A 23,190-nucleotide genomic window follows, 5' to 3' on the forward strand; every position below is an offset into this window, starting at 1 on the left:
GGTGAGGCTCCAGGGAAACAGACACATTCATTCACTGCTGGTGGAACTGTGGACTGGTCCCACTGTTTGGGGAAGTAATATGGAATTATAAAAGTTACAAAACTGTTTGCAATCTTTGACTCAGAGAACCCACTAGAGGTTTGTACTCCAAGGAGGTTAGTAACAAGAAGAAAATACCCATCTATATAAAAATATTCATAGCAGCTCTATTTGTAATAGCAAAAGGTTGGAAATAAACTATATGCCAAACAATTAGAGCATGGCTGACTAAATTGTGATATATGAATGTAATGGAGTAGTATTGTGTTTTAAGGATGACCAATATGAAGAATTACAAGAAATATGGTTAGACTTGACTGAAATGATGCAGTGACAAAAGGATAACCAAAAGAATATACAAAATGACACGAGGTAAATGAAGACAACATCCAAAGGGCTACAGAACTCAGGTTAAATACAATGGACCATGTTGGCGGTACCTCATTAAAAGTCAGAGCACACAGGCTTCCTTTCTTTTAACAAAAGGCAAATTACAAAAGTGGATGGTGGCCTGTACTATCATCCTTATGGGTTATTTTGCTTAATTGTTTGAGATTTTCTTGTTTGTGTTTGCAAAATGTCCCTTAGAAAATTTTTATAAACATAATTGTCTATTGCCGCAAGCGACTGCATTCTATAAGACAATCTCTAGAAAAAAAGAGATGAAACAAAAGCTTTGCTGAGTTAACATCTTTATGCTGCATTGAAATTTGACTAAACTAAAACTGAAAATTACAAACTTTTACACCCACTTATTTCCAGATTTCAAAGAGATATACAACAAACACCAACGTAATTGGTTTAGGTAATTTTGCCGATAAAGGCAATTTTTTTTAAGCTTTAAAGATAATCTATTTCGAAACTGTCAAGTGTACTTGACACTGGTAAAGAAGAAAAGTGTTTCCTAAGGAGCTCTAGGGCCTTGTTATTCCTGGCATGTAGGAACTTCTCCGTTTTCAGCTCATTCTTAACAACCTCTAGCTCTCTCTGAATTTTATTTATTTCTACTTTGTAATGCAATTTCACCTTTTCCCTCAGGGCGGCATTGCCAGCCTCAATTTGCTGCTTCAACTTTTTAACCACTTCTTTTAAATCTTTGTTTTCTAGGTCTAGCTTCTGGATAAGTTGCTTGGCTTGCAGCAGGGCCTCACTTAAGTTCTTCACATTGATGGATTTTTCAGAGATGTCATTCTTTAAAGCTCGGAGTTCTCGATCTTTTCTTAAGCTGTCCTTCTGAGCAGCTTCTAAGTGCAGGGTCTTGAAGCTGATTTCTCTTTTGGATTTCAGGAGTTCTCTTTCAGCATTTTCAAAGTCGGCTTCTATTTTTCTGCACTTGGCATTAAGTTCTTCCAGCTCGGCATTCAAAAAGGAGAGCTGAATTTTTTGAGAAATGCCTTCTGCGTGTTTTTTCTGCGTTTCTTGTCGCAAAGCTGCTAATTCCTTTGCATTCCAGATACAATGACCTTCTGTTCTCATGGGGCTTTCTTCAGTTCCAACATTCAAATCAGCTGCATCCCAGCAGGCAGAATTCCTCTCGGGTTGCTTCTTTGAAATGTTTATCTTTCTCTCAGTTAACTTGGGTTCAGATTCTGGTTCAATTAGCGGGGAAATGAATTCTTTCCTCTTAAATTTCTTTTCTTCTTGGAACTTTTTAATTGCCAAATTATACATTTCTTCCACTCCCTTTGCTTGGTCGAAAGCCAGTTGTTGAGAAAAAGGTTCAGGCTGATTAGCTTGCTTAAAAAAATCCTGGGGAGTAAAACAAGGTATAAACAACTTCTCCACCCAATGCTTTCCATTAGTCTCCATTTCTACGCTACCTTCTGCCTGTTCCTGAAAAACAAAATAAGATCAAGGCACATCTTTACAATGACAGCCTGGAGCAAAGAGGGCTGGCCTGGGAGTAGGGTTGCCAACCCACTGGTAACTGACCAGTTTGCCCAGGATTTTGTCACTGGCTCTAAATAAATAAATGTTCATTGGATTCCACTGGATTGGAACTATGTTGAGCCAGTATTTTTTTTTAGAATTTGGGTTATTCCATTATATAAACTGGGGTAAACTAAATTGGGGGGTAGGGGAAAGTAGCTGTAGGGAGGAGGGGAGAGGTTTGCTATTACAGAAGTGTCCTAATATGACTTTTTAAAAATGGCTATAATTTTGGTAATCCTACCAGGTAGTGGGGAGGCTTGGGCCCTAGTACTAGGTTCAACTAAGGAAGGGACCCTGAATAAGTCACTCCCCCTCTCTGGACCAGCTAGGAAAGATGCTAAAAGATGGGGGAAATCATTGTTGGAGCAGCTATGGGAAGAGAGGTATCCTAATTCCCTACGGTTGAAGCTGTGAATTGATTTAACCATTCTGGAAAACAATGTGGAATTATGCAAGAAAAATAACTAAATAATTCATAGCCTTTGACCCAGAGATTTCACTACTAGAGCTATATTCCAAGGAGGTTACTGACAGCAAGAAAAAGAAAAGGGCCAGATGTATAAAAATGCTCAGAGCAGCATTGTTTGGGATAACAAAATCCATGCTCAGAGACTGAGGACTGGCTGAACAAATTGTGGTAAGTAAATGTAAGAGTAAAGAAGGACAGGCAGGCTGTCTCAGGAGGGAGTGGGTTTCCCCTTCCCGGAGGCCTCCAAACAAAGTTTAGATGACCACTTGTCAGGTACATGTCAGATGGGGGATTTATTTGGGGTTTGGTCTAGATTAGATGGTTGCTGAGGTCCCTTCCAATGCTCCAAGTCTGTGATTCTGAGGATATGAAGAATTCAGAGAAACACGGAAAGCTTGTATGAACAGAAGTACAGCGGAGAAAGCAAAGCCAAAAGAACAATATACACAACACTACAACAATGTGCATAACATCAACACAGAGAAGCAGCAAAACACAAGTCAAATACAACAGTCAATGTTAGTACCATACTGTCAGAGTCCAAAGATACAACCCTCCTTTCTCTTAACAATTGATAATCTGTTGGGGTAGGGATGGGGGGTTGTACTTTGTAAAGGAGTTTGTTGGGATTTGTCTGTTTTGTCAAAAACAAAATTCTAAAATGGTTTTCAAATGAAATGATGAGGTTGGACTACAATGAACTCTAAGATCCCTCCCAGCTCTGGCCTTCTATAATCCCATAAAATAGAACCAAGTAAAAAGACTATCATGGGTATTTCCCATAAAATGGTTACATCTTTTTAAATAAAAGACACAAGGGAAGCCAAGAGCAAATATAATGAGACCTAAACTGTTGTGTAGTAATGAAAATGGTTAAAAAGCTAAGTTAGTTCTATTCAACATACTTATGCTTCTACTATGTCTAAATTATTTCTAGCACTGTTGGGTTCTATTACTGTTTCTTCATTTTTTCCACTGAGTGAAATGCAAAGGCTTAATGCAAGGCAAGATAGCTTTTGGTAAAATATACCAAGCAGACTTCCTTATGACAAACTGCCAACTGCCCCTCTGTCTTGACCTGTAAATTCCTGCTATTCCAGTCCCAGGCTCTGCTCAGAGGCAAAGCTGCCAAGTATACAGAATCCTATCAGCTTGTGCCGCCATTTCAGGATGAGAACCAGTGTCCACATTGAAAATGTCCATGCCATCAAATCTCTTTTCTCCTGAAACTAGTATAGGATTTGGGCATAGTTTCTTGGAGGTGAAAAGCTAGCATAGGAATTCACCAGGCAATCAAGAGGCTTCTTAGAAAGGAGAGGAGTAAAAAGTACAACCCTGTCAGAGCTTTTAAGAAAATCTAAATCCAAGTGTCCAAAACGAGAGGGTGATTATTCCCTTTCAAAAGGATTCTTCCCTATACAAAAGGATTCCTCTAGGTCCAACTCTCCTGTGTAGGTTTGTTCACAGATCATTAACTGCCTTTGAAGGGAGGGCTGGAGTCAGGACAGAAAAGCTTTACACTCAAGTGTTAGGAGCCACAGGCAACTCAAAGATCAATCAGAAACAAGTATTTTTGAAATGATCTCATAAATCAATGGTAAAATGTGATTTATACACACACCCCTTTACCAGAACCCAGCTTTTAGGTAAAGCAAGATACATCTTTATTTTTCCCCTATGAAAATGCCCATTATTTGCATCATAGTCAAAAGAACTACAGAGAGTTCAGTATTACTCCTATTTTCAGTTTTAAATGGATTTTACTTGTCATACTGAAATCACATAAGAGGAAACCTGGTCATTGGAGGCAATTGGGCATGCCAAAACAACAACAACCACCACAACAACAAACCAACATCACTGACCTGGCATCCTTGCAGTCACCCCTCAGGTGCAAACATTTTGAATTTTTTGTTTCAAGGTCTGGTACAGAGTTTGGCTCAGAAGTCACATACTAACCTTTATTGGAATGTAGTCAAGTCCTTGTCAAAAAATGAAAACTATCTTTCCTCCTTTTCTGATCTTTATATGTTTCTCTTTACCACTTCACAGCAGCCTGATTTATCACTACAACTGGCCTGTTTATAAGTGGTGAAAACTGGTCATCATAGTCAGGGATTTGGGTGGGTACACAATGTCACTCTCATCCATCCATCCAGCAGATGTTGGTTGAAGAGCTTATTGTCTCTCCCTCCTCAAATCTCCACTCAGGGTGAAAGGTATGGAGATTATGGTATTTTATTATGAAATGTGCATTCATTTTTTTAAAGGAAGGGATTCTTTTTTTTTAAATCCAAGATGCCCTTCCCTATCTTCAAAAGGAATTTTTATTATCAAGTCAAGGAGAGAGAAGTGCACATGCAAAACAACTTTGAGCCACTTCCAAAGCAACATGTAAATCAGTGGTTCTCTGAGTGTGTAATTGTGGCTAGCAGAGGAGAGAGTAGTTTCAGTAGAGTGGTGAGATAGTCAGCCAGATTGCCAGCAGTCGAGAAGTGAGTGGGTGGTCAGGAAATGGAGAGACTAGGGTGTAGGAGATTATGCAGAGTAGTTTTGAGGTATGAAGTAGGAGAGATGAGGAAGCTCAAGATAGCCAGTCATTGTCTGAGAGAATTGGGATAGGGATGGTACAAGGTCTTAAGGAGAGAGACGGTTCACCATTAGTGCCAGTTACTCTTTTTATTCCTGTTTTTTTTTTCCTCTTTCCTCTTTTTTCTTTTTTGCAATGGTGAGAGGGAGTAGAAAAGCATCTCATCTGAAGAGGGCTTTTGTTCCATGAAAGTTGCCCATAGATCAAAAGGATTTGAAAATCATGGGAGACTGCAAATTAACACAGTGCAAATGCAAAGTGGTTCAAGTAGCTAGAGGGCAAGGGCAAGGTCAGGGGGGCTTCTTTATTGCCAGTATAGATGAAAATACCTTAACACCCATAACATAAAGGCTGGAAGGGGCATACCTAAACTACTTTAGATGTCTGAGAATCTATTTTCAAATACCTAGAGGAAATTATACTTCACTGTTCCCAGTGAATGGAGAACAGTAGGAGATTATCCTGTCATTAGAGATGCTCAAGCGGCGACTCGGTGACTGACATTTGTCAGAGAGATGTTGTAGCAGGGAATTTTGAATTAGGTTGGAAGTGGAACTAAATGTTTTCTAACATCCCTTCCAACTGGATGTTTTCTGAAACTTTCCAGTATTCTTTCAAAGGGCAATCATTTCAGTTGCAAAATGCGTCATTTTCAGTGTATATCTTAGAACTTTTAATAGAAGGCATGGCAGTATGTTGTATTATGGAAAATCAACTCTTCCCTAGATGTGGGCTGGTTGAACATAAGAAATTAATTAACTTGTTCTTCCAGTCTGGCTCATATTGACATGAGGAGGAGAAGGAAACTGGAGGGAAACAGCCTGAGAAGGAAGGTCATTATAGTCTCCCTCTACTTTGAGAAGATCTAGGTAGAGCTGATTCAGTAGCAATTCCCAAAATCTGTGTATGGATGCTGCTAGCTAGAAGGCTACCAGTGACCTTCCCCCATCCCCATGCACTGGGTTGGAGACTTGGGATTTGCACCAGAGTCAGTAAGGCCATGAATAACTGAAAGGCAATTGGATGGTCAAGACCAGTGTTCTTTCCATTACACCGCACTGCCATTTGGGGTAAGTGCCTCTTTAGCTCTATGGTGGTCTAGGTGATCCCACTTATGGAAGCCATTTAATACAGGAAACAAGGGGCCATAATGAAATGTGTCAATCAGCATGGGCTACCATTGGGACCTAACCTTGGGGAAGAGAAAAGAGGAAAGGCACATTTGGCTATGTTGTCCTCCTAAGAAACAAGGTTCTGAAGATATCTTAAGAACAGAAATAGAGTGTGATCCTGAGAAAGGAGTCAATTTATGTGGTCAGCTCTTACTTTGAGGAAAGGACAAACGTCCATCATGCTTCCCTGGAGTCCCCAGGCTTCTGCTTCCAGACAACCTGTCTGCTTAGCAGAGGTAGACCTCGTTCCGTACTCTAGGGAGTCCTGCAAAGTATGTAAATCAGTTTTTGGTAAGTTGAGTTGCATTTTAAATATACTCATTTTAAAAGCCAAAAAAGTGCAATTAATTCTGTGAAGTAAATCAATCCCGTCCTACCCCTCAATTTAACAAACAAGAAAGTTTATTCACTAAGGAAAGGAGTTCCCCCAGGTCTTTCCTCCCCCACACCCTTTGTATTTCCACCCAAAGATCTTCATTCAAAAGCTGCCTTCAGAGAAATGAGGAAAGCTTCAGAAGTCATTTGAAACACTTCGCATATGTTAATCAAATGCCATAAAGCAGAGGAACAGGGATGGGGAAAGCTTCATTTCTATGCTCATGTGACCACAGCAAAATCTCAGATTAACTTAACCTGGACACTCACCCCCACCCTCTCCCACCCCCAGATAACAAAGAGTTCCACTTAACCCATTTACCTGTAATTTCCCATGAACTTCAGAAGCAGAAAGTTTTCTGCCTTTGTGGTTAGGATCTGGGGGGGGAGGAATGAATGATTCAGCATCAGTTCAGCCCAAGCATGTTCAGTCTATTACAATCAATAAGAGATCCAGAGACAACTTGAAATGTGCATCCTTATCACTAATTACCAGGGACAAAGTGATTCACCAGCACTGGTGTTCATTTATTCCTTTACCCAAGGGACCCAGAAGCAACCTGCAATTTAACATTATTAGGACTAATTATCAGCTAACTGCTGTTCCCTGAGTGGAGAAGGTGCTGGGTTCTGGAAGACCATGCCAGGAGGGCTCATCACCTTGAGGTGCTACTAGTTGGTAATCCAACTCCTTAAGACCCTCAACTACGGCCCAGAAGGATTGGGGATATGCATCTGGTAGAAGGAGGCTCTGTCTAGACCAATGAAAACACAGGTTCTTAAAGGACCATCACTTTATCTGGTATTTTCCAATTGCTCTGGTGTTCCTCTGTACTGAACTGGATTGAATTGGATCTCAAAGGTCCCTTCCTTGAAATGTTATCATTTTAAGACTCTTCTGCCCTTCCTAAACTCTCCAGTCCAGCCAACTGGCCTTCTTACCATACCACACACAAAACATTCCATTTCTCCCCTCCAGGCCTTTGCAATGGATGTTCTTGCAGTGCCCAGAATGCACTCCCTCTGTCACTTCTGTATCTTGGAATACCTAACTTCCTTCAAGACTTCGCTCCAGCACCCTGAGCTGTTAAGTGTCTTTCTCTCTGGAAAATTTCTTTATATTGATTTTGTATAATCCTATGTATATGTACACGTGTGGCTCCACTAGTAGAATGTTAACTCCTTGAGAGTAGACACCATTTGCCTTTTGTCTTGGAAACCCTATTGCCCTGACACACTTTCTGGCCGGGTAGCTTTTGTTTAACAAATGCTTATTTAATGATTATTTCTGAAACTTTCTGCCTTCCATCTGTGTGAAACTATGGGGATAAATTGGGTTGCATCTCTCCCTCCACTTACTGCACTTTAATTTTAAAAGTGGCTTTACTTGTCTTTGTGAGAGCAACGTGGTACAGCAGAAAGACAACCCCCGGTTTAAATCCCAGATCTGTCATTTGACCTTGGGCAAGTCACTTCTCCATCTGGGGCCTCAATTTCCCCATCTGTTTAATGAAGAGACTATACTACATGACCTCTAAGCTGCCTTACAGCTTGAACTTCTATGATATGTTGGCACTGGATTTGATGGTCTATTTCTACTCCAAAAACATTTAGGAAGAACCTACTGTGTGCCGGGGCAGAGAGACAAAAAGAAAATTGTCCCTGCCCTCAAGGAACTTAAATTCTCCTAGGATGTGGGGTACATCAGATACAAAAATACAAAGAAATTTGAGGGTGGAAGAGGAGCAGTAAGAACTGAATGGGTGAGGTGATGCTTAACGGAGCCTTGGATAAAGATAAGTAATCAAGAGGCAGAGGCGAGGAGGGAGTGCATTCCAAGTATGGAGAATAGCCTATGCAAATAGGAAGGAATAAGCATTTATAAGGCACCTACTATGTGCCAGGCTCTGTGCTAAGCATATTTTACAAACATTATCTCATTTGATCCTCACAATAACCATAGGAGGTCGGTGCTATTGTTATCCTCATTTTTACAGTTGAGGAAATTGAGGCAAACAGGTGACTTGTCCAGGGTCACACAGCTAGTAAATATCTGGGGCTTAATTTGAATTCTGATCTTCCTGACTCCAGGTCTAGCTCTAATTTAACCCAGATGGCTCTAACTACTGCATCACCAGATCCCCAAGGTGGAATGTGGAATCTGAGGAGAAACCATTGGGTTCGTCTAGCTCCTAAAAGTTAGTAATAAGTCTATTTGGAAAGGCAGGTTGCAGCCCAATTGTAGAGGGCTTTAATACCAGGGGAGGCCTATTTCATCCCAGAGGCACTGGGGAGCCACTGCAGTTTTTTCAACAAGAGAGTGATACAGTCAGATTTGAACCTGGGGAAGATTATTCTGGCAGCTACGTGAAAGGTGAATTGGAGATGGGAGAGACTAGAAGCTTGGTGACCAGTTAGGAGGTGATTGTAAGAGTTTAGGTAAAAGGTAAAAGGGCCTGAACTAGGCTGGTGGCCATATGAGTGGAGAGAAAAAGGTAGGTGGGAGAGTGACTTCTGATGCAGAATCAACTAGACTTGGTAACTGACTCGATATGATGAGAAAAGCCAAGGTCAATTACAAGGTTAAAACCCCTAGTGATTCAAAAGGTAGTGGAGCTGTCCATAGAAATAGGGAAATTTAGGGGAAACAGGTTTAGGAGGGAAAGTGATGAGATGTGTTGCTTGTATCTTTTTATCTCCCCTCCAAAGGCAGTGTGGTACAGTGGATAGTGTTGGGCTTGGAATCAAGAAGACATAGGTTCAGATCCCACCTCCAATCCTTAAATTGCAAGACCCAGGGCAAGTTACTTAATGTGCTTCAGAGAATTCTTACTACTTCATAATCCAGTGGTAGAGAGAATTCTAGAAGTGAGAATACAACAGCATCACAGATTCTTCACAAATCTCTCCCTGGAGCATTATACCCCAAAAGACCTCAAGAAACCCTTACAGAACTGAACTGAGGTTCAGATGCCTTTATCAACTATGCCCTTACCCTGACAGCTTCAACAGACAAATGGTTTAATCCTCAGTAAATAAGAACGCCAACCATGTTGGTTAACTGAGATGTTACTATATATACTGTATGATGACACTTCAGAGATACTCTCAGCCCATGGAATATGGGTGATCCAAAATCAAACGGAAAACACTCCAATTAGGGTAATGCCTTCCTTCTCTATTGCATGTTTATCTTTTCAAAGCATTTTTATGGCCATGTTACAGTATTTAAAAGAATCTAGGATTTCAGTGATTTGAGTATCCCTCTATTAATGCAGCTTGAGACCCCGCCCCCCCAGATAACAGTCTTTATACGCTGTAATGGCCAACAAAATTCATTGTCTGCTGGCCAAACTGCCAGTGATGAGCCTCTCTGGTCGGTTAGGCTGATTCCCAGGCAACTCAAAGCCTTTTTCAGTTTAGAAGGACCTGCCCAGGGTTTGAGCTGTGCCACCATGGCAGAGACCAGAGCCCAAGGTCATCGCCACACCCTGATCAGGGCTTTCATGAAGATACATTTTCCTTCCCACCAAAGAGCTAGAAATATCAAATTCGACAAACACCACGGCTAATGCTAGTATGCTTCTGACACAGACAAACAATTCATTAAGCAACAGCTAAAGCAGTTTGAATAATATTCAGGATCATTATCAGGACCCAGATTTTCAAAGGATTTTAGGTTAAACCCTATTTCCTCTCTTTTCTTTTTCATGCTTTATGATTGTCATCATCAACATTACCACTTTCTTAATCTTTAAAAGGGAAATGGTTTGAATTTGGCTTTCAAATTTCAGGGTGATGAACGGCCATTTCATATACTCAAGTGTTCTCTATGGGTAACAAAAAAAGGAAAAAAAGAAAAATTAACAAGTAAAAAGCTGGCCTTACCTGTAATACCGAGCTACACCCCAAATGCTTTGTTATTAGAGAGAAATCAAGATTTGAAAGGAAAATTGGGGGGGGGGAGTCTACATGGCCTTAATCAGTTCCAAAAGCATTGCGCAAGTCAATTGGTATGGGAGTCAGATCTTTGGTGCAATGCGGACCTCGCTGCAGCCTTGGAAACGGGCCTGCGCCAATGGCTCACGCACTGCAGCTTATAGCTGCTGCCATCGCTGTGCAGAGCCAGGGCACATTCGCCCCAGCCCCACCCAACAGCCCCCCCCTCCCCATTGTAACATTTCCATTTCTCCCTAGTTCTAGCCCCTTGTCCAGGTGATAATGCTGTGGTACCCAAAAGAAAGGCCTTGCCCTCTCCCAGGACATTGAGATCAGAGAATGCCAGAGTGGGAAGGGCTCACAGTCCAACCCTGTCATTTGACAGAGGGGGGAAATTGAGGCCCAGGGTGGGGGAAAGGACTCTCTTGACCAGTGTCACTCAGTTAGTTAATGGCAGGAGCCAGGGCTCCATCCCCAACCCTTCTGATTCCCCCTCCCCCTCCCCAAGAGCAGGTTGCCCTTATCCCCAAACCCTGGGAAGGGCCCTCCCACCCTGTCTGGGGCTAAGAGAAGCAACACCCCCCCCCCCCTCCCCCAGACAGACTCACTGACCCAAGCTTAGGGGCAGTGAGGGAGATCTATCGGGCCAGCCCCTCCTTTCCCCCCCCACCCCCGTGGGCTGCCTGGGGGCACCGGCTTGCCCACCCAGGAACCTACCTGGAGACTTAGTCGAGGCTGGCTTTTGAGGCAGGCGCTGCCAGGAGGGCTGGCAGGCTGGTAGGCTGGGCTTGGGCTCATCCAGCTTTGGCGCTGGAGCCCCAGCTGAAGCCGGGCCCGAGCCGCAAGGCCCGAGCCACAGCCCGAACCGGCGGGGCCCCTCCACTCTCGGGTCACTGCCTGGGAAATGGCCACCACCCGTGTCCCTGGCACCAGGGCAGAGTGTGGCCCCACTGCAATGCAGCCAGGAAACAGCAGAGCTCCGTTACTTAGCAACCAGCCCTGTAGAATTTAAAGAGACAGAATCCCAACTCCTGCCTCTGGGGAGAGCTGGAGCCTCCTCCTGCAGAGGAAGCCCCCAGCTCGGAGCATGCTCAGTGAGGGCCTGCAGAACCCAACATGGAGCTGACCAGGAGAGGCCTGAGTCATGCAGGGGGCTAGGCCAAGGCCAAGGGAAGAGGAGGAGGCAGGCCCCTCCTGGATGCCCACTTGCCATGACCTCTGCCTTCCCTCCCTAGTCCCACAGGCTAGACAGGGCTAGCAAAAACAGTGGTTCTGGCCTTCAGAGAATGGGCCAGTCCCACCCTAGGGGTCTCTGTTAAATATTGTCACAGTCCCTCCAGAGATGTTGTCTTAGGCAAGATACTGAAGCACCGAACATCATGGAAGCTTGACTAAACAGCTGGGGGTGGTCTCAAGCAAGTCACTTGACCTCTCTGGGCCTCAATTTCCCCCTCGGTACAATGAGAGGTTTAGTCTAGAAGACGTCTGAAGTCCCTTCTGGCTCTAGCTCTATGATCCTGTATTTGACCCTGGATATACCATTTAATCTCCTGGGCCTCAGTTTCCTCCACTGTAAAGTGAGGGGCTTAGACTAGATAGCCCCTGAAGGCCCTTTCCAGCTCAAGACTGAAGATCTTAGGTTTGACTTTGTGCAAGTTACTTCCCTTCCCTGGGCCTCAGTTTTCTCATCCATAAAATGAATAGGATCCTTCCAGCTCTGTCTATAATTGTACAAACCTCTTCATTTTACAAAGGGGGAAACTGAGGCTTAGATAAGGGAGAGGGAAAAGACTTGCCTAAGGTCACACAGAAAAGTTAGTTGTCAAAGTAGGATCATAGGACCAATAAACATTTATTACATGCCTACTATATGCCAGGCACTGTGCTAAGCACTAGGGATAAGAAAGAAAAAAAAGAAGCAAAATGATAATCCCTGGCCTCATGGAGCTCACAGTCTAATAGGGGAGCCAACAAGCAAACAACTCTGTATTCATAACCTTTAGACAGGATAAATAGGGAAAAATTAACAGAAGGAAGGTGCTAGAATTAAGGGGGGTTGGGAAGGATTTAGAACTGGGGCCATGTAATCTGACCTGCTCATTTTACAGATGAGGAAACTGAGGCCCAAGTAGATCAAAAGACTTGTCCACGGCCACAAGGGTAGTACTCATCAGAGCAGGGATCTGAACCTAGTGAGTGTGCTGGGAAATGTTTAACAACCACTTCTCCAGGAGGAAAATGTATGTACAACATACTTTAATCTATTTAATCTGAATTATTCATATTTCCTCCATAATTTTATTCAGTCTAGACTCTAAACAATTAAAAAAAACAATAAAGCAAGCCCGGGTTTGTAGCTCGCTTATTTCCAAAATGTAAAATGTTTATAGTGAAAATTTAACAATCAGCTCTCTCAAGCCAATTCAACCTGGCTCCAACATACCACTGTCTAAACCCAGGTCCTCTCGCTCAAGAACCAATGGTCTTTCCATCGTACCATGCCAACTCCTTTATTCAAGCCCAAGTCCTCATATCAAATGAAGTATTCTTGCACTATACCACAAAAATCAAATGTACAACAGGTTTGATAAGCTAGAGAATATCCAGAAGAGGGCAATCAGGATGGCGAGGAACTCGAAGATGACACCATGGGAAGATCACTTGAAGGCACTGGGGATGGTTAGCCTGGAGAAGAGGAGACTTAAGAAGGATGTAGCTATTTTCAGTGTTTGCAAAGGATGTTATGTGGGGCAGTCAGTCTACAATCATTTATTAAGTACCTACTCTGTGCCAAGCACTGTGCTAAGCCCTGAGGATACACAGAAAAGCAAATGATGGTTCTTGTCCTCAAGGAACTCACAGACCAATCAGGGACACAAGAAGCAAACAATTATGTACAAACAAGATATACACAGGAAAAATTGGCGGTAATGTCAGGGGGTAGGGAAAAAAAATTAAAGAGGACAGAAGAGGCTTCTGGCAGAAGGTAGGAGTTTAGCTGAACCTTGAAGGAAGCCAGGAGATACAGATGGGGAAAGATTCCAACTGTTCTTCTTGGCCCTCCAGTGAAGAACTAGTAATAACAAGCGTAAGTTACAAAAAAGTAGCATTTTGGGCAGCTAGGTGGCGCAGTGAGTAGAGCACTGGCCCTGGAGTCAGGAGGACCTGAGTTCAAATCCGGCCTCGGACACTGGACACACCACACTTACTAGCTGTGTGACTGTGGGCAAGTCACTTAACCCCAATTGCCCTGCCCAAAAAAAAGGTAGCATTTGGTTTGATAGAAAGAAAAATTCCCTAAAAATGAGGGCTGTCCAAAATGTAATGGGCTACCTCAGCAGACAGTGGGATCCCCCTCGTTAGAGGGCTTCCGGCAATGGCTAGATGATGAGTGGTTGGCTAAAATGTGGAGGAGATTCTCGATCAGATTAGAGAGGTGGGTCTAGATGGACTTTGGAAAGTCCCTTACAACTCAGAGCCAGTGAATCTATGAATTGAATTGTCTGGATTAATTAAGGGAAATCAGATTCCTGGTGGCTTATTTAATTAAGAGAAGCTAGGAAATGACTGTTTGAGTCCTGAACTCAGCCTCTGAGGTTGACCACAAGAAGACACATATCCTTTCCCATCACATCAGTAAAAAAACAAAAACAAAATGGGGGAGGGTTCAAACAAATGCTATCCAAGCTCCAGTTTAGCCCTGGCATTCTGAGATCTGTTTAGTCATCTACACTAGCCTGTGGGCTGTCCTTTGTCAATGCCTGGAAACATTTCCATTTTCACTGTATGACGACCTGTCAGTACTCAAAGGACTCAAATGAATCTGTGTTTGCATGTTTTCTCCAATGGAAATGGCAACCCATCCATGCCTGCTCCTCCTGGGTGACTCTCAGCTATGCCTTCCCATTAATTCACCACAGGGGACATTCCTCACTTTCTCCACACTTCAAGAAAATTCCCATGCAGCATTTGGGTGGGTCCAGCTGTTATCTCTCACTCTTATCACATGACCAGCCCATCTACTTTTGCATTCATAGAGTTCCCTGATAACATCCTTGACTTTAGTTCTTCAGAGTTGCTTATTTGTTCTATGTTGGAACTAACCTACTTATACCCTCCATGTGCCCAATTTCCTCTTTGACCCTGTTAAATTGGGAGTCCCACTCATCTAGCACAGAAGCACAGAATGGTGAAATTAAATCATTAGGAGGGACTCCAGCAGCTACCTAGGCCAACTCATACCCTAAAGAAGGGGTCCTTAACCTTTTTGGTATCCTAAATCCTTTTAGCAGTCTGGTGAAGCCTACAGACCCCTTCTCAGAACAATTTTTAAAAATTCATAATTGAAGGAAATGCTCAATTTCAATCAGTCAGTAAACATTTATTTAGGACCTACTATGTGCCAGGCACTGTGCTAAGTGCTGGGGTTACAAAAAAAGACTAAAGGGGATGCCTACAAATATGATGTGTACAGGATAAGGTAGAGAGAATAGAGTGAGGGAGCAGCTAGGTGGCACAGTGGAGGACCTGAGTTCAAATCTACCCTCAGATACTTACTAGCTACATGACCCTGGGCAAGCCATTTAACCCCAACTGCCTCCAAAAAGGAGAGAGAGAGAATAGAGTGAAAGCATTAGCATTAAGGGGGATCAGATAAGGCTTCTTGTAGAAGATGAGATTTTAACGAGAATCTGAAAGAAGCCAGGGATTCCAAGAGGCAGATGAGGAGGGAAAACATTCTGGGTATGGGGAGCAGCCATGGAGTCAAGAAATGGAATATCTTGTGTGAAGAACAGCAAGGAGGCCAGTGTCACTGTAGTATGTGGGGGGGAGGGAGTAAGACGTGAGATTAGAACGGTAGGAGAGAGCCAGGTTTTGAAGATCACTTTGACAGCTGAAGGGAAGATGGACCAGAGTAGAGAGAGGAAGGGACCCCAACAAGTAGGCTATTGCAAAAATACAAGTGTGTTGTGATGAGGACCTGCATCAGACTGGTGGCAGTGTCAAATGAGAGGAGGGGGTAGGTTTAAGAGATATTATGAAGGTAAAATCAATGGGAATTGTCAACAGATTAGATATAGGGGATAAGAGTGAGAAGTCAAGACTTTGAGGCAGGGGAATGGGAGGATAGTTGTGCTCTCGACAGTAATAATGCTAGGGGTTAGTGAAAATAAAGATAAAAAATAAAATAAAGATCTTTTCCCATCCAAATGTATAGACCCCCTGACATTTCTCCACAGATTCTTTGTCCTTGGACAAAGGGGAAAAAAGTGTGACCCTAAAGGAGCCCTCTTTATAACATATCTACTTGAAGACTTCAAAGGAGGGAGACTCTACCGCCTCTCCAGGCAGTCCATCCCACTTTTGGACAGCTCTCTTGGCTAGGAAGTATTTCCTGCCTTCAAGCCTCTTTGCATCTACCTTCTACTGCTCCTTGTTCTGTCTACTGGGACCACACAGAACAAGTCTGATCCATTCTCCATATGATAGTGTATCAGGTCCTCCAAGACAGCTAGAGGGTCCCTGTCTCCACCCCTTCCCATGCTAAACATCCCTTGCTTGTTTAACCAATCCTTACATCCTCTATCTTGTCCCTAACCCCAAACCCTATTTATCTCTAAACACAACTGAGATCATTCATTTGGGCCTATTCGTGTTTGAAAGTTGACTCACATTGAGCTTGGAGTCCACTAAGGCCCTCAGTATTTTTCGGATGAACTGTTGTCTAGCCATGTCCATGCGATCCTCAAACTCAAGACCTATGAGCTATTGAAATGGATTGAAAATTTGAAATATTGAAATCTGTGGCCTATTGAAATTGATTTTTAGAATTCAGGAGTCAGTCAATATTTATCACAAGTCATTATCATCCTATTAGATTCAGCCTGATATTCTCACAGGTGATATTTCTTTTAATATAATCTTGTCATCCAGTGCAATGCATTCAATTCAGCAAAAGTTTATTAGGACCATATATTACCATATATTTTTTTTTCTGAACTTAAAATAAGCATTTCCATAATAAGGTGGAGTGGAAAAAAGAGGATTGCCTCTGAAACTGCAGATCTATTGTGTGCAACTTGCTATTCCTTTTAAATATGCAACAAAGTGGAGGTGGAGCCAAGATGTCAGCTGGAAAACAGGGACTTCCTTAAGCTCTCCCCCAAATCCCTCCAAACACCTGTAAAAATGGCTCTGAACAAATTCTAGAGCTGCAGAACCCTTGAAATAGCAGAGGGAAGCAGGTCTTCAGCCCTGGATGGTCACTGGGAAGGGTCTATCGCACGGTGCTGGGAGTGGAGCGCAGCCCAGCGTGGGCTGCGCCAGGACAGACCAGACCGGGAGTTGGCCCAGAGCAGGCCTTAGGGCCATGAATCATTGAGCTGTGGCAGTTACCAGACTTCTCAACCCATAAACGCCAAAGACCACGGAGCAGGTTAGTGGGGAAACTGCCAGATCGGGTTAGAAAGCAGTCTGGCCTCAGCCCTGGGGGTGGCAGAGGTGGCATGGTGGTGGTGACAGCAGCAGCAAGAAGCTCCTAAGGCTGCTCCAGAGCTCCAGCGTCAGCTGCTTCCAGAGTCCCTGGCTCACACAGTAGGAGGAATCAAGTGGCAGGTCAGAGCAGGAGTGCAGGGCTTGCTTTGCCCTGCTTGGATCTGGGTCGAAAGCCTGGTTGGCAGTTCTTGGGGGAGGACAAGCACTGGTGTGGCAGAGCTTGTGGTGACAGTGGAGTAGAAGTGACTCTGAAAACAGCAGTGCGGCCCCTAAAGCTTGGGACAAAGCACTCTCTACTCTACAAGCAGTCATACTCTAACAAAAAGCTCAAAGCTCAAGTAGTTGGCTGGGAACATGGCCAGACAGTGGAAAAAGGACACAGACTCAGACTCAGACTCAGACTCAGACCCTAGAATCGTTTTTTGGTGACAAAGAAGATCAAAACATACAGCCAGAAGAAGTCAACAAAGTCAGAGAGCCTACATCAAAAGCCTCCAAGAAAAATATGAATTGGTGTCAAGCTATGGAAGAGCTCAAAAAGGATTTGGAAAAGCAAGTAAGAGAAGTAGAGGAAAAATTGGGAAGAGAAATGAGAGAGATGCAAGAAAACCATGAAAAACAAATCAATGACTTGTTAAAGGAGATCCAAAAAAATACTGAAGAAAATAACACCTTAAAAAATAGACTAACCCAAATGGCAAAAGAGCTCCAAAAAGCCAATGAGGAGAAGAATGCCTTAAAAGGTAGAATTAGCCAAATGGAAAAGGAGGTCCAAAAGACCACTGAAGAAAATACTACCTTAAAAATTAGATTGGAACAAGTGGAAGCTAGTGACTTGATGAGAAATCAAGATATTATAAAACAGAACCAAAGGAATGAAAAAATGGAAGACAATGTGAAATATCTCATTGGAAAAACCACTGACCTGGAGATTAGATCCAGGAGAGATAATTTAAAAATTATTGGACTACCTGAAAGCCATGATCAAAAAAAGAGCCTAGACATCATCTTTCAAGAAATTATCAAGGAAAACTGCACTGATATTCTAGAGCCAGAGGGTAAAATAGAAATTGAAAGAATCCACAGATCACCTCTTGAAAAAGATCCCCAAAAGAAAACTCCTAGGAATATTGTCACCAAATTCCAGTGCTTCCAGGTCAATGAGAAAATATTGCAAGCAGCCAGAAAGAAACAATTTGAGCATTGTGGAAACATAATCAGGATAATACAAGATCTAGCAGCTTCTACATTAAGGGATTGAAGGGCTTAGAATATGATATTCTGGAGCTCAAAGGAGCTAGGAGTAAAACCAAGAATCATCTACCCAGCAAAATTGAGTATCATGCTCCATGGCAAAATATGGATTTTCAATAAAATAGAGGACTTTCAAGCTTTCTCAGTGAAAAGGCCAGAGCTGAATAGAAAATTTGACTTTCAAACACAAGAATCAAGAGAATCATGAAAAGGTAAACAAGAAAGAGAAATCATAAGGGACTTACTAAAGTTTAACTGTTTTGTTTACATTCTTACATGGAAAAATGATGTGTGTAATTCATGAGACCTTTCTCAGTAATAGGGTAGTTGAAGGGAATATACATATATAGATAGATAGATAGATAGATAGATAAAATATATAGATATAGATATAGACAGAGGGCACAGGATGAGTTGAATATGAAGGGATGATATCTAAAAAAACAAAATTAAATTAAGGGAGGAGAGAGGAATATTTTGAGAGAGGGAGAAAGGGAGAGAGAGAATGGGGTAAATTATCTCGCACAAAAGTGGCAAGAAAAAGCATTTTTGTTGGAAGGGAAGAGGGGGCAGGTGAGAGGAAATAAGTGAATCTTGCTCTCATTGGATTCAACTTGAGGAGGGAATAACACACACACTCAATTGGGTATCTTACCCCACAGGAAAGTAGGGGGAAGGGGATAAAAATGGGGGATGATAGAAGGGAGGGCAGATAGGGAGAGGAGGTAATCAAAAGCAAACACTTTTGAAAAGGGAGAGGGTCAAGGGAGAAAATTGAATAAAGGGGGACACAGTAGGATGGAAGGAAATATAGTTAGTCTTTTACAGCATGAGTATTGTGGAAGTGTTTTACATAATGATACATGTGTGGCCTATGTTGAATTGCTTGCCTTCCTAGGGAGGGTGGGTGGGAAGGGAAGAGGGGAGAGAATATGGAATTCAAAATTTTAAAATGAGATGCTCAAAAGAAAAAGTTGTTTTTGCATGCAACCTGAGGGCTGACTGGGGAATGGGGCAATCAGAATATATGCCATCTTAAAGCGGGGGGGAGGAGGGTAGAAATGGGGAGAAAATTTGTAACTCAAAGTCTTGTGGAAATCAATGTTGAAAACTAAAATATTAAATAAATAATAAGACAAAAATAAAATTAAAAAAATAAATAAATATGCAACAAAGTTATTGTGTCATTTTCTTTCTTTCCCTCCCCCTAGAGATGGCCACCATTAGATACAAATATGTATACACACACACAGGTCAGTTCTTTCTCTGGATGCAGATGGCATCCTCCTTCATAGGATCTTTGTAGTTAATTTGGGTATTTGCAATAGTGAGAATGACTTGGTCACTTAAAGTTCTTAAAACAATATTATTGTTACTGTATATTGTATACTGTATATTCTACTCATTTCACTCTTCATTATTTTGTGCAAGTCTTGCACATTTTTCTAAAATCATCAAGCTTATCATTTCTTATAGCAGAGTACCAGGACCTACCATATGTAGTACTGCATGCTAAATTCTGGGGAATTACAGCTGAAAGAAAGATATTCTATCCCTACCTTTAGGAACTTAGAAGTCAACAGAATCCAACAAATAATAACAGCGCACATCGATTTAGCACTTTAAAATTTGCAAATCACTTTATGTACATTATTTCATTTGATCCTCATAGCAATCCTTGGAGGTAGGTGCTGTTATTATCCCCATTTTATAGATGAGGAAAATGAGGCAGGCATCATTTAAGTGAGTTGCCCAGGGTCACAAAGCTAGTAAGTGTCTGAGGCCAAATTAGAGCTCAAGCCTTCTTGACTCCCCACATAGCACGCTATCCATTGGGCCACTTAGCTGCCTCTAACAACCAGTGGTTAATCACTTAATTAAGCAGTGCATTGAGATTACGCAGTCATGGGAGTGACACATGATCATATTTGATACAAGGTGCAATGCACTAACAGCAATGGTAAGCAAGGCAAAGTGGTAAGAAAAATTTTACCGACATAACAAAATCCATAAATGTGTTCTGTATTTTCTAAAAATCCTTCTATCAATATGAAAACAAGAGGCAAGCATGGCACACTGGAAAGAGCCATGGAATTATAATCAAAGAATCAGAGTCTTAAGCCTAGTGGGGAGTAAGAGAAGAAAAGGGAATTTGGGCCAGTTGGAAACAAAGTCATCTGTTTGGAGTAGAGAATGAGAGTGGTGGTCCGGCTTTGAACAGAGAGAGGAAAAGGTTCAGCAAAGCCACTGCAGGAAGCAGGGCGGGGAATTGGACAGAGATGAGAAAGGTTCTTCTGCAGCAGCAAGGGCCTAGGTGAGGTTGGATAATGTGAATCTGCAATCATTGATTCAGTCCTCGTGATTCCATAACTTTCTCCAGCAGCATTACCTGTTGAGCTGGTACAGAAAGCAGACAGATCGTGGGAATCACCAAAGCTCAAGGATTAGCAGGGTCTAAACAAAGGAAAAACTAGAAAACAAGGAATTTAAAGTGGACTGTGTTTAACTATATCAATCAATGAATCAACAAACATTTATTGAGCAATTATTGCATGCCAAGAATTATGCTAGCTAGGCAATGGGGATACAATGACAAATAGGAAACAATCCTAGCCTGCGAGGAGTTTATATTCATTTGGGGAAGGGGGAGGCTACATGTTGATGTAAGAGAGACAAAAAATATTTTTAAGGTAATATGGGGAGGAGGCACTAGCAGTTGGAGGGATCAGGTAGTAATTGAACTGACCTTTGAAAGAAACTAGTCTAAGAAGTAGAGGTGATGAAGGGATGTGATGACTTAGAAGACAGCCAGTGCAAAGACATGGGGTTTGGAGAGAGAGTGTCATGTATGAAGGCCAGTTTGGCTTCATCCTAAAGTATGTGAAGATGAGTAAAAGGAGTGGGGAGAGAAAGGGGACAAAAAGAACAAAGTAAAAAGTGTACAGCAGAGGGTCAGGGAAGCAGAACCAGGAGAACATTATTTTTTTTTATTAATAAATTTCTTTATTTATTTTTAGTTTACCACGCACGGTTCTACATAGTTTTGAGTTCCAGTTTTTCTCCCCTCCCTCTCCCCTCCCTCCCCAAGACGGCATGAAGTCTCATATAACTGTCATGTATAACTTCACATTGAATTAATTTATGCACTAGTCAAGTCATGGAGAAGAATTTTGACCAATGGAATGAATCATGAGAAAGAAGAAACAGAACTAAAAAATAAAAAAAAAAAAAAAAACAAAAACAAAAAGAGAAGCAGAAAAGGCGAGCATGTAGTGTGCCTCAGTCTGTATTCAAACTTCGCAGTTCTTTGTCTCGATGAAGATAGCATTCTCCATCGTGAGTCCCCTGGAGTTGTCCTTGCCCCTTAGGTTGCTGAGAAAAGCACAGTTTGTCAGGGTTGGTCCTCACGGAATCCATATATCTGTGGCTGTGCGCAACGTTCTCCTGGCTCTGCTCCGCTCACTCAGCATTATGTCGTGTAGGTTTTTCCAGGTTGTTATGAAGTCTGCATCATCCCCATTTCTTATGGCACAATAGTATTCCATTACCTTCATGTACCACAGTTTGTTCAGCCATTCCTCAATTGATGGGCATCCCTTTGATTTCCAATTCTTGGCTACCACAAAGAGAGCCGCTATAAATATTCTTGTACCTATGGGTCCTTTTCCCGCTTGCGTGATTTCTTTGGGATACAACCCTAGAAGTGGAATTGCTGGGTCAAAGGGTATGAACATTTCTATAGCCCTTTGGGCGTAGTTCCAAACCGCCCTCCAAAATGGCTGGATCAGCTCACAACTCCACCAGCAATGCAACAATGTTCCAATTTCCCCACATCCCTTCCAGCACTTATCATTCTACCAGGAGAACATTATACACAACTACAGACACACAGTATCTGTGGTGACTAATTTTGATAGACTTGGCTCTTCTCAGCAATGCAAGGTTCTAAGACAGTTCCAGAAGACTCATGGTGGAGAAAGCTATCAACATGCAGAGAAAGAATTATAGAGTCTGAAAGCAGATTGAAGCAAAGTGTTTGCTCTCTCACTTTTTTCCTTTTTTTTTCTTTTTTGGTTTTGTTTCTTCTTTCTCATGGTTCATTCCATTGGTTATAATTATTCTTTGCGACTTGACTATTATGAAAATAAGTTTAATGTGAAAGTATATGTAGAACCTATATCGGATTACATGTGTCTTGGGTGGGGAGGGGGGAGGAAAGGGAGGGGGAGAAAACTTGGAGCTCAAAAACTTGTGGAACTGAGTCTTGTAAACTAAAAATAAAAAATAAATTTAAAAAATATGAAAAAATAGCAATAAATTTCTATTTCAAGAAAGCCTCAAAAAAGTGTACAGCAGAGAACAAAAGAAAACATACAAGGAAACAAAGAAAAGATGGACAGCTTTCAATATAGTGTGCAGTATTTAATATATAAGCTTTCTTGAAATGGAAAGTTATTGCTATATATTCTGAATCCTCTCCTATGTTCTGCTGTTTTTTTCTTTTCTTATTTTATATTTTAAGTTTAATAGTTAAGTTTATAATATGTTTCTTTTTCGTTTCTTATTATGTACTTGTTTTAATATTTGTCTAAAATAACAAAAAATGTAAAAAAGAGGAGTAAAAAAAGTTTTATAGTCAGAAATCTGCAAAACCAGGTAGGAACCATGTTGTGAAGGACTTTAAAATGACAAATAGAGGAATTTGTGTTTCACCATCCCCCTCAATCTTCTCACCCCAAAGTTTCAGCCTAACTCTACTGAGCCCTTCCACTTTGCCCTATGGAATTCCTGTTCTATAGGCAACAAACTTCCCTTCATCTTAAATCTTTTCTTTTCCCACTCCTTCCATCTGTGATACTTGAGTAGCCAGCTATTGCTAGAAAAAACCCTGCCCCCAGCCCCTAACTGCAAACCCCAGTTTGTGT

The 23,190-nt window shown here is 42.0% G+C and overlaps 1 protein-coding gene and 1 pseudogene across 1 annotated transcript; both read right to left on the reverse strand.

Annotated features, from left to right (window-relative positions):
* Positions 1-714: 714 nt before the first annotated feature.
* CCDC160 (coiled-coil domain containing 160) lies at positions 715-11,438 on the reverse strand. Its single transcript, XM_036740001.1, has 4 exons — positions 11,234-11,438; positions 6,900-6,955; positions 6,357-6,467; positions 715-1,872 (listed from the first exon to the last, which is right to left on the reverse strand). Exons 3-4 carry the CDS (start codon positions 6,381-6,383, stop codon positions 880-882), a joined length of 1,020 nt encoding a protein of 339 aa, XP_036595896.1. The 5' UTR covers positions 6,384-6,467; positions 6,900-6,955; positions 11,234-11,438; the 3' UTR covers positions 715-879.
* LOC118832522 overlaps positions 10,600-23,190 on the reverse strand; it is an 80,075-nt pseudogene continuing 67,484 nt past the window's right edge.

This window comes from Trichosurus vulpecula, chromosome X (genome assembly GCF_011100635.1).
Source record: "Trichosurus vulpecula isolate mTriVul1 chromosome X, mTriVul1.pri, whole genome shotgun sequence".
In the NCBI taxonomy this organism is placed as follows: Eukaryota; Metazoa; Chordata; class Mammalia; order Diprotodontia; family Phalangeridae; genus Trichosurus; species Trichosurus vulpecula.